Source organism: Pelobates fuscus, chromosome 8, assembly GCF_036172605.1.
Source record: "Pelobates fuscus isolate aPelFus1 chromosome 8, aPelFus1.pri, whole genome shotgun sequence".
Taxonomy (NCBI): Eukaryota; Metazoa; Chordata; class Amphibia; order Anura; family Pelobatidae; genus Pelobates; species Pelobates fuscus.
The window spans coordinates 18,585,587-18,602,084 of record NC_086324.1 but is presented as its reverse complement, the minus strand read 5'-3'; the positions used below and the strand labels follow the sequence as shown (position 1 = coordinate 18,602,084).

The window sequence follows — 16,498 nt, the reverse complement described above, 5'->3', positions numbered from 1 at the left end:
GTAATGCAGACGTTGGTCTCTCTAACACTGTGGCATGTCCCCTTTCTTCAACCTTCACTACATACACCTTCTCTCTGTCTCAGACTATATACCAGGAACTTCTGCCTGCTAGTAAGAAGGTAAGGAGACAAGTGGACCAACGAGTGCTAGAGGACAGTCCTTAGAAAGTAGCGCATCATTAGACACATTTATGTCAAGCTCAAGGTGCTGCCTGCATAGTATGCCCTTAGTTGGACAGCCTGCAGGATTGGCAGGCAGCCTGACATGAATTCATGCCAGACTGACCTTCCAATTCTTTAGACAAACATACCCCCTTTTTGGGCATGTTCACCACATTTGGTAGGTCTTGTCATGTGATTCGTGCCAGTGGCACACCCTTTTACCCCACCCTTTGACTTCCTGCTTCTCTGGACACTGCTGTTAGGGGTTATGGATTTACTTGAAAGCATACATTAGCGAGAAATTAGCATAGAGTATGTGTTTGTTCCCCTCCAGCACCATCTCCATCAGATACATGATGCATGGGAGGTATGACTGTTTTAGTGTTTTTGGTCAATAAGATTCTGTAATTAGGCCCATCATAGTTGTCAGCACCAGGCCCACTGTGCTCTTAATCCGGCCCTGATAGTGCTGCTCTCTGTATAATACCCACAGATTCCAGGAACTAGAGGAATTAAAAGCAGTGGCGTGGTGACTGAAGTCTCAATCTGAGACATTTAACATGTTGAATTGGTGGCATTAAAAGGGGCTAATGGAATATGTGCATATGTTTGCCTTTGCTCCCATTTCTCTCTTTAATTCCATTCTGTAAAATGTCCTTTAATATTTCATTTCCTATTTTCAGCTTTTTTTTCTAGCTATATTCGCTCCAATATAATTTGTGAACGAATGTTTATTATATGGTACAGACAACTCTGAAACACATCTACACAAGGTTTTTTTTTTTTATATTTGAACAGACAGTGTCACCGATACACAACTCACCTAACTGATCAAGTGTACCTGCCTGATATAGATGCTGTGCATCGCATACCATGGATACGTGGTACTGTTGGTGGGAACTTGATGTTATAAAGGTCTACTCAATAAAGAGAGAATTGCAGGGAATTTCCAACATTAAGTTGAAATAGTGAATGGGAGAATGTTTCCAACTTGGCCTTAAATTTAAAATTACCATTTCAATTCCCTGTAAATCTTTATTGATTAGACTGTAATCTGTATTGTGATAAGTAGGTGGAGATTAATGATGTGGGTTGGACATAGTGGGCAGAGTTTTGCGGCAGTGGGTGTGGTAAACTGTCAAGGTAGTAATTGATAGGGAAATGTGTTTAATAATCCCTGGTGGAAAATAATGAATCCTCCACTAGGGATTATAAAATATTAAAACCACACACACACACATTGTGTCCAATGGGGTTTTACATGCGACAGGGGCGGGGTCAAACTGCAGCGAGGATGGGGTTAAATGTGCCCCTACTTTTGTCCCTGGCCCACCATGTGCGCCCCCTCAAAATAAATCCTAGATAAGCCACTGACCTTCGGCACTCCAGATGTTGTGGACTGCATCCCTATAATGCTGGCAAAGCATCATGGGAGGTGTAGTCCCAAACATCTGGAGTTACGAAGCTTACCTATGCCTGCTATAGGAGCACTGCCACACCAGTTTGGCGTTTCTAAACTGCTGCAACTAGTTATAGAACACATAACAGATTTGGAGAATTGAGGATATTAGAAGGAAAACAAGACACAAATTGAGGAATGCAATTCGAATATTTTTATTTTCTTCCTTCATTTAGAATCTGGAGGGAGCAATTTCCATATTACAGGGATAATTACTGCCTTGACCTTACTAGAAGAGCCTAGATAGGTTTTCCACCATAAATAGTTAGGACAAAACCCAACATTCCAATGTCAGATAAGGTCACACCATGACTAGATATAACAGGGTTATGCAGACACATTGTGTAGGTTACTCGATTAGTTACCTATAAATATTAACAGTCTGTAGGTTGGTTTAGTCCCTGAAAGCCAAATACATTGTTACAGTGATTGCCTTGTGAACTAGTTAGCTGGTGGTAGAGGGTTCTCAGTTGGGGGTTCTGGATCATCATCAAACTTCATATCCCTGCAGAATAGCACAGCTTCTTTACCCAGACCCAGCTCATACTGCCAAACATAGATCTTCTCATTGGGCTTCAGGGTCAGATTGATGGTTTCCTCAGTTTCTGTCACCTCATTCCAGTTCTCTCTCTCCGTGTTGACACTGGATCCTCCATATGAAGTACTGAGAGAGAACTGGCTCTTTACGACAAGGGCACTCAGACCACCTGTCTCTGCAGACACTGTGGCTGAAACATTCCAGTTATGTTCCATTGAGGACATCTTCTCCTTCTCATAGCCAACCTTCTTGTTGATCTTGTTTGTCCAGGTGATCGGAGTCTGCGAATCATTGCTGATGGTTTTGATGCACTTCCAGACACCAAATGAGGGACCCCGAATGAGGGCCAAGCCCCCAGGGGTGAAGTTGGTGACAGTGGCATCAAAGGAAAAGGGCTCTCCATCCGTATCCTTTGAGAAGTCTGTGCATTTGTAATACTGAACCCCCCATTCATCATGAGGCTTCACAAAGTAATAGTAGTCTTTGACACCAAAGTAGTAGAGCCCGTTCCTGCAGTTGGGATGGAGTGTGTACTCCACCCCATCCTCGTACGTGTTCATATTTGTAGTTTTACGATAAACCCCTCGACTCTGGTCAATGATGTAGAAGTGACCGAAGGCAGAGAGATAGTGATCACCACCCCGGCAGCTGGGATGTAGAGCGTAGACTATAGCACCTTCATCTGTGTTCATGTTGGTCACACGGCGATAATTTGTGCCCTTAATGATATAGAATAGGTCATCTTCATGGGCCAGGTAATGGTCTCCATTTCTACAAGAGAGATGCAGACTGTAGACAATTAGATCTTCACCCTTGTTGAAGTTTGTTGACCGCATGTAACAGCCGAGATCAGATCGGACAATGTAGTAATATTTGTCAACACCACAAAAATCCACTCCTGGGGCATCCTTCTTGGGAACGATACCAACCATGGTCAAACACACTGAAAGAATAATAAAAATATAAATTAAGGTGGTTGGTTTAAATGTCCTAAAAGGCTTTGCCTTCACTTATGTTAGAATAAGGAAGATTTGAGAGGGCAAGAGTACTTCATAGATGGGAGAAAGTATAATTGACATTGTAATGGCAGATGTTAGTTCAATAGACAGAGCGGAAATATTTGGTAGCCATTTTGACAGCATTTGAATGTCACCAAGACCAATAGTTGGTAAAATGTCAGTTTTTACATGTCAATGCAACAACATGAACATTGAAGGATTAACACTATAGGAAAGGGCATCAGGTTTTCTAAACATACAGACTTACAGTCATGGGCATAGGAACCCCCAAAAAATCTGGGGGGACAGCATTTTTACTCGCTGGGTATATTCTTATTCCATAAACTAAGTTTTTTATCCCATTGTACAGCGCTACATTAGTGATATAACATTAAAGGGTCAGTACAGGTAAGGGGTTTTACTTACCCGGATACAGCACCGGGATCCTCCTGATGCCGCGCCCCTATTTCGTCAAAATGACGAAATGGAGGGTGCGAGCAGGGAGCAATAAAACGCTTCTATTCAGAAGCGTCATTGCTCCCTGTTGCACATGCACAGATACTTCACAGGGCGGCATTCATGTCTCGACTAGGAAGCACCTCTAGTGGCCTTCCTCAGCAGTAATGTAAATCCTGCCTTTTTACGAAATGACAGTGCTTACATTAAAAAGCCTGCAAAAACATGCTATAGACACCAGAACTACTAAGTTTAGCTGTTGTGGTTCTGGTGACTATAGTGCCCCTTGAATATAGAGGGGAAAATAATCACCACAAATGTAAGAAATAAGATGTCTATCATTCTAAAAATTATTTTTAAAAAATATATGCATATTCCTAGCTTAATTTTTAGTACGACATGACAAATATTTTGCAGATTACTTTTATACATATACAGATTGTGTAATACTGCCCCTGACTTATAGTGACCACATTTCCTAACTGCCATTCAGTGACACTTTCAGAAGTCCATTCCATGCATATTAGAACCCCCCCCAACCCCATTCCATGCATATTAGAACCCCCCCAACCCCATTCCATGCATATTAGAACCCCCCCCAACCCCCTTCCATGCATATTAGAACCCCCCCCCAACCCCCTTCCATGCATATTAGAACCCCCCCCAACCCCCTTCCATGCATATTAGAACCCCCCCAACCCCCTTCCATGCATATTAGAACCCCCCCCAACCCCCTTCCATGCATATTAGAACCCCCCCCAACCCCCTTCCATGCATATTAGAACCCCCCCAACCCCCTTCCATGCATATTAGAACCCCCCCCAACCCCCTTCCATGCATATTAGAACCCCCCCAACCCCCTTCCATGCATATTAGAACCCCCCCAACCCCCTTCCATGCATATTAGAACCCCCCCAACCCCCTTCCATGCATATTAGAACCCCCCCCAACCCCCTTCCATGCATATTAGAACCCCCCCTAACCCCTTCCATGCATATTAGAACCCCACCTAACCCCTTCCATGCATATTAGAACCCCACCTAACCCCTTCCATGCCTATTAGAACCCCACCTAACCCCTTCCATGCCTATTAGAACCCACCTAACCCCTTCCATGCCTATTAGAACCCCCCCTAACCCCTTCCATGCCTATTAGAACCCCCCTAACCCCTTCCATGCCTATTAGAACCCCCCCTAACCCCTTCCATGCCTATTAGAACCCCCCCTAACCCCTTCCATGCCTATTAGAACCCCCCCTAACCCCTTCCATGCCTATTAGTACCCCTCTGAACCCTTCCATGCCTATTAGTACCCCTCTGAACCCTTCCATGCATATTAGTACCCCTCTGAACCCTTCCATGCATATTAGTACCCCTCTGAACCCTTCCATGCATATTAGTACCCCTCTGAACCCTTCCATGCATATTAGTACCCCTCTGAACCCTTCCATGCATATTAGTACCCCTCTGAACCCTTCCATGCATATTAGTACCCCTCTGAACCCTTCCATGCATATTAGTACCCCTCTGAACCCTTCCATGCATATTAGTACCCCTCTGAACCCTTCTATGCATATTAGTACCCCTCTGAACCCTTCTATGCATATTAGTACCCCATTGAACCCTTCCATGCATATTAGTACCCCCCTAACCCCTTCCATGCATATTAGAACCCCCCCTAACCCCTTCCATGCATATTAGAACCCCCTTACCCCTTCCATGCATATTAGAACCCCCCCTAACCCCTTCCATGCATATTAGAACCCCCCTAACCCCTTCCATGCATATTAGAACCCCCCCTAACCCCTTCCATGCATATTAGAACCCCCCCTAACCCCTTCCATGCATATTAGAACCCCCCTAACCCCTTCCATGCATATTAGTACCCCTCTGAACCCTTCCATGCATATTAGTACCCCTCTGAACCCTTCCATGCATATTAGTACCCCTCTGAACCCTTCCAATTTTTTTCTACCTTTGTCCCCCTTTTACGTGACATAGCAGGGGGACCTCTGGACATCCAGCAGGCGCAGTGTCAGACTGAGCGCCGGGTAGTCACGTTACACCCGGCCAGGACCAGTGCAAGGATTTTTGCCGTCCTAGGCAAAAGTAAAGTTTGCCCCCCCCCCACCCCGATGTGACATCACAATGCCCCACCCATATGATCTGCCATGTTAACCAACGCCAGTGCTGCAGTGTTTACATTAAAAGGCCTGCAGGGACAGGCTATAGACACCAGAACCACTACATTAAGCTGCAGTGGTTCTGGGGACTATAGGGTTTCTTTAATTTGAAGTAAATTAGAGATTAGTGCCACGAATAATATACTAGATTGCCTACTTACAACCAGATGAGGATGATGGGCTCTAGCTGTAGTCTGGTTCCACTGGTCTGGTGTAGAACAGGCTCTCTGGAGGCTGTTTGTAACTGTGGTCACAAAAATCAATGTTCTGGGAGAACAGGAAGCAGCTCAATTTTTTGGGGGGCCCCTTTACACAGCTCAAGGTCTGGGTCCACCTTCATGTTTCACCAATGAGTTTGTTCACAGGGGGTGGAGTGTGTAGGGGGATGTCCTGATGTGTGTAAGGAATGCATTGTGTGAATCTGTGTTTGTATGTAGAAGGGCTGCAAGGTGTGTTTCTGTAAGGGGTGCATTGAGTGTGTGTAATGCATTGTGTGTTTTTCCGTGTGTAAGGGGTGCATTGTGTGTGATGGATGCCAATCTCTCCCCCCCACATCAATTTCTCTCCCCCCTGTCAATTTATTTCTCCCCCTCCTCTACCTCTGTTGTAGCGTGGCCGAGCCCTGTATGGTCCATGGGTACCTACACCCATGCTTACAGTACATTATATAGTTAGAATTTCACACCAATGTAATGGCGGTCACTAGGACAAGTTTCGTTTAGACGTAACCCTTGCAGACCACTACACCAAAACCTGCCTCCTTTGCCATGCCCTCTCTCCACAAAGATTTCCTTATCAAATATATGAACACAGCCCAGCCACCAACATGAGTGATCTGAACTATAAAGTAACCTGCATTTTAAGGAGAGGACACATAGTAAGGATATCACTACTGGTTTGTGAATTAAGAGCTGCTCGCTCAGTGCTGGCTGTGTACATACATCTGATACATACTGAAAAGCACAGTGAGAAGCACCTCTAGCGGCTATCAATGAGACTGCGATTAGAGCCTGGATTAACCCTAAAGTAATCATAGCAGTTTCTCTGAAACTTCTATGTTTACAGCAGAAAGAGATAATCCTAGATGGACTTGGCACCCAGACCACTTCATTTAGCTGAGGTGGTCTGGGTGCCTATATTGGTCCTTTAAGGGGAGTTTCAGGTTCCAGAAGGATTTATTTTGTAAAAATATATAGTGTGAGGGTTGGCACATGAAGAGTGCTGCCCTGCAGTATGTACAAAATAAACCTCACTTGCTTAAAAGGGCCACAACACCATTCCATTGAGATGCTGTGATTTGGGTTAGAGTAATCTCCCTTTAATATTTAAAAAAACATGCAGGTATTTATTCCTGAGACATCAAGTTAAACCCAAATGGTGACATTTTATTGTCAAGCTGTCACCATAGCTCAGTTAGCAGTTTTCCCCAAGTCTGTCTTTTTGCCTAATTTATAGGTAATAATAAAGTGAACACTCCAAGGAAATCCACAACTTGGAAATAACCACACTGTGTATAAATCACATTATTAGTAAATAAACCTAGAATAACTCACATAGTAAGGCACCTTCTCAGAAACTGTGATACCAGCAAACCCTCTCCTAATATCATCCCTCCCAGAATGATCCTTTTATAGCTGGAGGTGAGGGATTTGGACACCTTGTTAATCAATCCCTAATCATTTACTAATTGACCCCCTCAGCCTGCCCAGGTTGGGAGAAGAGACACAGGTGGGAAGACAATGTATGGTAATGTGATGGTCAAAACATGAAAAGTGCTGGTATATTTATAGATGTACTCACTATAATTCCCCATTGATTAGTGACTTGATTTACTACCTGCAGTCCTTACAGGGGCGTTGCTGAAAAATAGTGCATTGATTAATACAAAATATGCTAAACAATAAAAATAAAAACTACTCGCTCTAATCACCTATGTGTGTACCTCTTAGTATACACTATAACATATAAAACCTTAACAGAAGAACATGTATTATTTTTGTTTTAATTTTTAAATGATTTTAAAGAAGGGGGAAAAAATCATGCTTTTTAAGTTTAATCGATCTATATATTACGTACATAAAGTGTCACCCCACATTTATGAAGGAGGGCAATGTTTGTTCACTGTGTTCATTGAATGTAAACGCTATCAAATAATCCTGAAAGGACACTCCGTAGACCTGTAGCACTTTATCTTTATGTGTGAAGAGTGTGTCCTCTTTTATTTCATTTTACAAAAACTGCAGAATTAAAGAAATCGAAGATATGAAAACGAGGTATGAAAACGAGAGCTTGCAAATGCTTCAGTCAAGAGATCTGCAGTTTTTACGAGCTGTTTTTAGATGTACACCGAATGTGAAAATGCATAATTAAATGCATGTTCTGGTGGTATATCTACTAAACAGTGATTTATATTGCTGTAAATTTAGGCAATGGAGTGTCACTTTAAGGGAAACAAATGAAAAAATGTTCTTCAATGGCTTGTTTTTATTGTGTTTCATTATCCTTTTTTTTTTTTTTTTTTTTTTATAATTCTTTATTTTTGCAGTGCATATGAGGATAACAGACAGGCATGTGGTACCCCAAAGGCATTCCACTTGCATAGTTCAAAAACATAGATAACAATGGGGTATAAAGGAACATTGCACAATTTTATATTTTTTAAAGACAAGAGGATCAAGTTTGGAGCATGTTAGTTAGGTGAATATAGAAGACACGAGTGTATATATAGTGAACACGTTGATCAAACTGGTTAGACTAAGAACAGCTAGCTATGCCATATAACGATATAAAACAGTGAGGAGACAGCGTCGGCACCGCTTAAGATGTAAAATACATGAATGATAGTCGCCCATTCCAGGCTTAAGTTGCATTATACAAAGCGTGGGCTCTATAATATGAATAAGCTGGTGGCCCTGTTGTCTAAATTGCATGCTGTGGAAACATCTCCAGACTCTGTTTGCAGTGTCGAGTGTAAGTAGCTAGGCTAGAGTGCTATTTCACTAAGAAGAGGTTGAATAAAACAATGTTAAGCAGTCGCGTTAAAGGGCCATTCCGTCAGGTTCTAATTGCTCAATTAGGTTCAGTCCTGCTTAATAAGAATTAATCAATCCTCTTCCATTGTAACAATTATTTAGGTTGCCATCAGGGAACATAGACTAGGGCACAAGTTACATGTCGTAAGTGTCAAAGTAACAACAGGTGAGATAAAATGATTGGTGCTTGACAGTTTAGTTATGGTAGCGTAATTGTTATATAGGAACAGTGACTTAGCTTAAAATGCACTTAATAAAACACATGCTGGTACAGTATATACATCGTGCAAGACAACTATAGCTTTTGAGTAAATAGTAATCATGAACAGGTAAGTCGCTTCATTGCTTATATCACCCCAGCCGACCGGGATCACCATTGCTGCCTCTGCGGGTGGCCGTCTTCCTGGCGGTCCAGAGACCCCACACTCAGCGAGAGTCCCACTAGCTTTAGGAATCTGTTCTGCCTTATGTGTTTGCTGAAAGGTGAATGTCCATCGGGGCCGGCATCAGGACCCAGTCCCCCCATGCTGCATTGTGGAGTGTTCGCTGGTTCCCATAGGACTGCAGCAGTGCTGTAGTGTGCTCATCTCTCCCGACATACAGCCCGTCGGCGTCAGCCATGGAGGGGAGCCCGGCATGAGGTTTTCGGTTCCCGGGTGAGTCTGCCTCAGGCGTGTGGGGTGAGAGGTCGGCTTGTCTTCTTGTCGTTGACACGGTCAGTCTGTTCAGGCGGCGGTAGTCAGTGTGCGGGTTACCTCCTACTCCCCTGTGCCGCCGTTGCTGTCGTAGGTTGAAGTGGTTGCAGGGGTAAGTGGTCTCACTCCTCGGCTTAGCCGTGTCTGAAAGCTGGAGCCGCCTTATCTTCCTTGGGCTCCAGTGTTAGGTGTTAGTGCTTACTTCGCCGCTTGCGCACATGGCGCCCGCCATCTTGGGCCCAGCGGTCAGACCTCCCAGCTTCGGCCGCGGCATCCCGATCAAGGCCTTAGGGTGAGGACCGGGATCACCCCCCCGGTCCATAGGGGGGGGAACGGGGCCGAGTCCGCCCAGCATCGTGCTCCAGATTTGGTGCTGTGTGGCAGGCCAGTGGGGCAGCGGCCGTCCGCCCCACTCACCACCGGAGTAGGCCTCAGGCAAATCCACGAGGAGTTCTCCTCCAGGGGACTGTAGCTCGGTGAGCCAGCCTCTCCCTGGATCCAGCAGTCCCTCTGCTTTAAGCTTTGTAGCCGTCGGTCAGTTTTTCGGTGTAAAGGCATAGTTTTAATCGTTAATATGTGCGGTGTTGCAGGAGCTCTGCTTGCCTGCGACCGACCAGCTCGGCGGCCCGGCCCCGCCCCTTCATTATCCTTTTACATGGACCAACAAAACAAAAGTTTGAACTTGAGAAAGATAGAGGTGAGAGGCTTTCAACCTAATTCACTAAAATGTGAGTGACATGACCATCTGTGACATCACATCACAGGTATGACAGCTTGGTGACATCACAATAGAATAGTTATCTCCAGTGTTATCTTTGATTCTTCATTCAGTGCTGGAGATTCACCAGTAAGCTTGGTTTATATTCAGTCTTCATCTTTGAGTAAACAATGAACAATTAGTGCATCCAACAAGTTTCGAGAGTGGGAATACTGCAGCTCTACTAATGTGAGATGTAAAAAATACAAATGTCCATCTACTGCAAGAGATCCATTTGGAGGTAAGAAAGAAAGAAAAGGACAAGACATGAAGATTATTAAAGGGACACTAGTCACCCAGACCACTTCAGCTTAATGGGGCACTTTAAGGAAAAAAAAGTTGACATGTATTGCGGTTTGGGCACTCGGGCTCAAAAAGGTTCGCCATCACTGCCCTAGGATATCAGTCACTGTGTCTTTCACCATCTTCCAATAAGGGACAATGTTTTGGCATTCCCACCAGATGTGTAACATTGTCCCTCTATTGACCTGACATCTCCAGCATGTGGAGGGAACCGTATGAAAGATTCTATGAAGAAGGGTCAGTGTTTTATACCAAAGGGAGACCAGTTTGTAGTTCATCTCCTGCTACTGATGGAGCTCTTATGTTGCCACAGCAGTACTCTTTCCCATTGTATCGCCGAGAAAGTCTTGCCCATGAGATCTTCCCACTGCCTTTGAAAAAAATTTACCGATCCAGTCCCCACCAATAGGTATTGATAAAGTGTTGAGACTGCTTTCTCAAGAGCCCCACGAGCAGAGATCCTCAAACTAAGTAAGCTCCCTGTGCAACCGTTCCTTATGTGGGAGAGTGCTATAGTAATGTTTCAGTTGTAAATAATGGAGGTAATTTAAGGGTGTTCATGGTGTACCCTCTGTAACGGATCACCTGGCACCCCAACTTGGTACCTCCGTTGAAGGATGCTCCTAGCGCTTCCTGAGGGCTCCAAGCACTCCACTAGAGGCCATAACCACCGCAGACCCCAAGAACTGCCGGAGCTTGGTTGGGGTCTCGCCGTCTCCTACCCACCCTGGACAAGGCTCCAGGTTCCAGTGGTTGAACCTCTCTTTCCCCAGAGAGTGAAGCAGGACAGGGACAGGAACAAGCTCTTACAAGAGCTTAGTGATTACCCAAGGGAGGAAATATATCATATATGAAGAGCATAGCAATCCCTTGTTGCTGTTTCCCCCAATAAGAGACAGGACTCTAAATTGAGGGTGAAGTAGAACTGAAGGTTTAATGATACAGCTGCTTCTTTTATACAGTTTTACCCCACAAGGTTACCGCCCACATGGACCTTTGTGGAGCACAGGACACAAAGTTACAAAAGCCAATAGAAACAAAAAATAACACAGAAAGACTCCCAAATACAGTCAGCAAGCCCTCCTCTCTGCCTGTGATATAATTAAGCTAGCTAATTGAACAACTTAATTATCCACAGGCAGAAAAAAAAACATACATTTATACAAACCCCAAAAAGTACCCCAAAATATAACATATCCCCATGAATTATACATCCCTGGATAGCTCTGATGGGTGAACAACATATCCAAAAATCACCCAGATCAGAGCAGGGGTTCAAAAGTTCCATGGAAGTCACATTTGACCGACCGCAAGCATGGCTTTCATGCCCAAAAGAGTTCCACAGAATTTGGCTGTGCGGCCGGTCTATTTCCAATAGTTTAAAATGCTAAGTTCCGTTCGTATGCAAGAACGGGAGCCGTTCGTGCAGATATCCACTGTTAATGTGCCATTCGAATATTCGAACGCACTTCGATTTCCGTCGAAGTGTTGAAGTCTGGAGAAGATAAAGTTCAGCGGTGTTTGTACCGTCGCGTTTCTGATTTGAGTTCCATGAACTCGACAACCAAACACAGCTGAACGCGTTCGACTGAATTAAAATGGCCGCCGCCATGTGTTCGTATGTCGAATGGCGGCCACTTCGACTACTTCGGCACTTCGTCTGTATCCGAAGTAGTCCTTGCAAATCCTTTCCCAGAGGATTTAAAGGGGCAGAAAGAGTGTATTAAAACCCCATAAGCCCAAATAGGGTTTTTAAACGGCAATACCCCCAGGGGCCATAGTCACAGGGCAGGAGACGTCCAAAAACTCATAGCAAACTCCCTTAAAAAGGGGAGTTTGTCACACTCTCTAATACTGAGTCCAAGTCACGTAGTTTCCCGTCGTGCAATGCCCTATGAATAGGAATATAATCTCCCCCACCGGAATGAAGCCTTCGATGGGAGCCCCCTGACCAGTTTACTGTTGTTTGTCATAGGAATAAGAGGGCTAGGTGTAGGCGAGATATATGGTAGTTCATTAAGCACCCTCCAAGAGCGGAACGCTTGCAAGACCAATGCCGTCCTATTCATGTGTTCTAGGTCCTCTGAGCCTCCCAACCATATAGCCAAGTCCAGAGAGGAATCTAGTCCCCCTTCGTCCAGGGCCACTCATTATTTTTGTGGAGAGCACGAATGCCAATCGAGAATTTGTTGAATAACAATGGCCTGATGATACTTTTTAAAGTCGGGTAAAGCCAACCCCCCCTGTGTCTAGGTAAGCAAAGAAGGTCATGGCGCAACCGTGATCGCTCCCCCCGCCAAACAGATTTAATAACCGCTGTTTTCAAAAATGAGGAAAAAGTTGCTGGTAGGGCCAATGGGATAGTCTGGAGGAGGTATAAAACCTTTGGAAGTACATTAATTTTAACTACTGCTACCCGCCCATGCCACAACACATCGGGGTAAGCCCATCTTTTCAACTCAGCCAACAATATTTTCAGCAAGGGTAGAAAGTTGCAATTATATAAGTCTTGTGGTTCCATGGTCACCCAAATACCAAGATTCTCAATTTTACCAAAGCACCAATGAAACGGGAACAGGGGGTCTGGTGCCACATAGTCTGCTGTGGGGAGTGTGACATTCCATGCCTCGCACTTCGACAGATTGAGCTTGAAGCCCGAGAATATACCAAACATCGCAAATTCCAATAGAAGGCACGGCAATGTAAAAGAATAAAAGGAGATCATCCGCATAGACAGCGACTTTCTGTTCTACTCCCTGCCAAGTATATCCCTGTATGTCAGGATTTGGGCACAGTGCCTGAAGTAGCTTTTCCAAAGACATAGCAAACAGTAGTGGGGAACACCACTGCCTCGTTCCATTGCTAATGCCAAAGTCGGCCATCAGGGCCCTGTTGACCAGCACTGAAGCACGTGGCTTGCTGTATAAAGCAGTGATCAATGTGAGCAGTCTTGCACCCAATCCCATGCTCCTTAACGTAGCTAATGTATATGACCAGTCGATGCGGTCAAATGCCTTCTCGGCGTCAGTTGACAGCAGTCGGAGACATTTTCTCTTTTTTCTAGCATGATGTTGCATAGCAAAGAGTCTCAACATGCTATCTTGTGCCTCGCGCCCAGGTATAAACCCTGTCTGGTCTGACCTATGTCGGATTGACTGCAGTCTAGTTGAGTCTTTGTGAAGAGTTTGGCATCCACATTCAGCAATGAGATTGGGCGATAACTGCTGAAATTCATTGGGTTTTTCCCAGGCTTTAGTAGGACAGTTATCGTTGCAGCCAGTGACTCGGCACCAAATTCCCGCTCATCTGCCACAGCGTTCAGTGCCTTTGTCAGCCACGGTAAAAGCACAGCAGACAAGTTCTTATAATATCCTGCCGAGAACGTAACAGGGTCAGGATCTCTACCATTTTAGTCCCCTTCAAGGCTGCAGAGCGCTCGTCTTCACTAATCTGTTCATCTAACATTGCTGCGGTTTCGTGATTCACTGTTTGTGTGACATATGTTCGCAAATATTCGCATAGGGTGTGGACAGGTTATACAAGGAATGGTAGTAAATCCGGAACTCATCCGCTATGTCGTTTGGAAAATATGTTTTTTCCTGAGAACATTCTCAGTTTACGAACCTATGTGCGGGTTCTGTTACCTTTCAGCAGCCTCACAAGGAACTTGCCCCCCTTATTAACATGGGCATAGAAAAAACCTTTGGAATGTTGTAGAAATCTAAGATATCTATGTGTAAGAAGTTCTGTCAGATGGCTTCTGGCTTGCAATAACTCCCTATGGACTTTTATCGCTTCAGTCCTTTTATGTTGGGACTCCAAGCGTGAGAAATATCAGCCATCTCATTTTCCTAAAAATAGAGATCTAAAGCTTGAGTGAGCTGCTCTCTGACTTCAGGGACAACAAGCAGAGCCTCATGAAGCCTCCATAGCCATGTTGAGGGCCTAAATAAAGGAGATTTAAGATCTATACTAACTGGTCCATGGCCTTTTTGTATTTATATATATATATTTTTTTTTTTCTAAATATATATATATATATATATTTCTTTTCTTGTTCCTAAAATGATCTAAAAAGTGACAGTTTCCTCAATAGTAAATTCAGGCAGTTTATCCAGAAATATCCTTTTTCAGTAGACCTCAAAACAAAGATTGGTGAAAAAAAGGGAAGAGAAAATCAGTTGAGTTGACGGAAAAAATGCTCGATATTCACAAATTGATTTAAACAGTCTCCAAAGATTACAGGTGAAAGTATTGGTGACTAGTGATGTCGCGAACACGAAATTTTCGGTTTGCGAACGGCGAACGGGAACTTCTGCAAACGTTCGCGAACCGGCAAACCGGGCGACCCGCCATTGACTTTAATGGGCAGGCGAATTTTAATACCCACAGGGACTCTTTCTGGCCACAAAAGTGATGGAAATGTTGTTTCAAGGGGACTAACACCTGGACTGTGGCATGCCGGAGGGGGATCCATGGCAATACTCCCATGGAAAATTACACAGTTGATGCAGAGTCTGGTTTAAATCCATAAAGGGCATAAATCACCTAACATTCCTAAATCACAATGGATATGGATGGACACCTGACATATGACATATTGACACCTTGACATATGGATTGACACCTGTCCTCAGAGACCCTGATACACACTGACACAGAGCAGAATAGGGACTATTCCCCCTACATAGGGTCACTTGGCAGATATGGATTGACACCTATCCTAAGGATCCCTGATACACACTGACACCGAGCATAATAGGGACTGTTCCCCCTACATAGGGTCGCTTGGCAGATATTGATTGACACCTGTCCTGAGAGACCATGATACACACTGACACAGAGCAGAATAGAGACTGTTCCCCCTACATAGGGTCACTTGGCAGATATGGATTGACACCTGTCCTCAGAGACCATGATACACACTGACACAGAGCAGAATAGAGACTGTTCCCCCTACATAGGGTCACTTGGCAGATATGGATTGACACCTGTCCTCAGAGCCCCTGATACACACTGACACAGAGCAGAATAGAGACTGTTCCCCCTACATAGGGTCACTTGGCAGATATGGATTGACACCTGTCCTCAGAGCCCCTGATACACACTGACACATAGCAGAATAGAGACTGTTCCCCCTACATAGGGTCACTTGGCAGATATGGATTGACACCTGTCCTCAGAGCCCCTGATACACACTGACACAAAGCAGAATAGGGACTGTTCCCCCTACATAGGGTCACTTGGCAGATATGGATTGACACCTTTCCTCAGAGACCTAATTGTGTAATAATGGTAATACTATTACCTATTATATAATATTGGCAGGGGCAAGGAAATTCCCTCTAAATAGATGGGTATAGGCAGAGAGTATGGAGAACGGAGTGATAAAGTGTCAATAAGGAGATATAAAGTTAAATGTATCACAGACACACAGACACCCTTTCTCTTAGCTAGTTTCCAGAAATGCTGGATAGGTAGAAGGGCTATAAAGACCCAGAGAGGTCTAAGAAGAATCCTATAAACTAGCCCTAATCTCCTTAACCCCTTAAGGACACATGACATGTGTGACATGTCATGATTCCCTTTTATTCCAGAAGTTTGGTCCTTAAGGGGTTAAACACCTTCAAGAGTGTTCTAAGCTAAAGCTCAATCTAAACGTTTAGATGACTGCCTGATTTCCCATCACAGATGCTGGCTAGGAATAACAGTATGCAAGACAAAGAGTGGGTCTAAGTGCCCATAGTGCAGTAAAGTGTCCCTAGTGAAGTGAAAAAGAGAATAACGAGCTGGCGCCCAAGAGAATAACGAGCTGGCGCCCTATCAGGGGACGTGTATATGGCATCGATTTTAGGAACCGGGAGATGGAAAAAGATGCTTGGTCGGTCCTCCTACTTCAAATTTGGGGCACTGCGCGT

General features: G+C 44.4%; 1 protein-coding gene across 1 annotated transcript; it reads right to left on the bottom strand.

The window, feature by feature from the left end:
• Positions 1–2,006: 2,006 nt before the first annotated feature.
• Positions 2,007–7,386, bottom strand: LOC134570644 (uncharacterized). The gene is made up of 2 exons (XM_063428580.1): positions 7,347–7,386; positions 2,007–3,101 (listed from the first exon to the last, which is right to left on the bottom strand). Exon 2 carries the CDS (start codon positions 3,088–3,090, stop codon positions 2,062–2,064), a length of 1,029 nt encoding a protein of 342 aa, XP_063284650.1. The 5' UTR covers positions 3,091–3,101; positions 7,347–7,386; the 3' UTR covers positions 2,007–2,061.
• Positions 7,387–16,498: the final 9,112 nt, after the last annotated feature.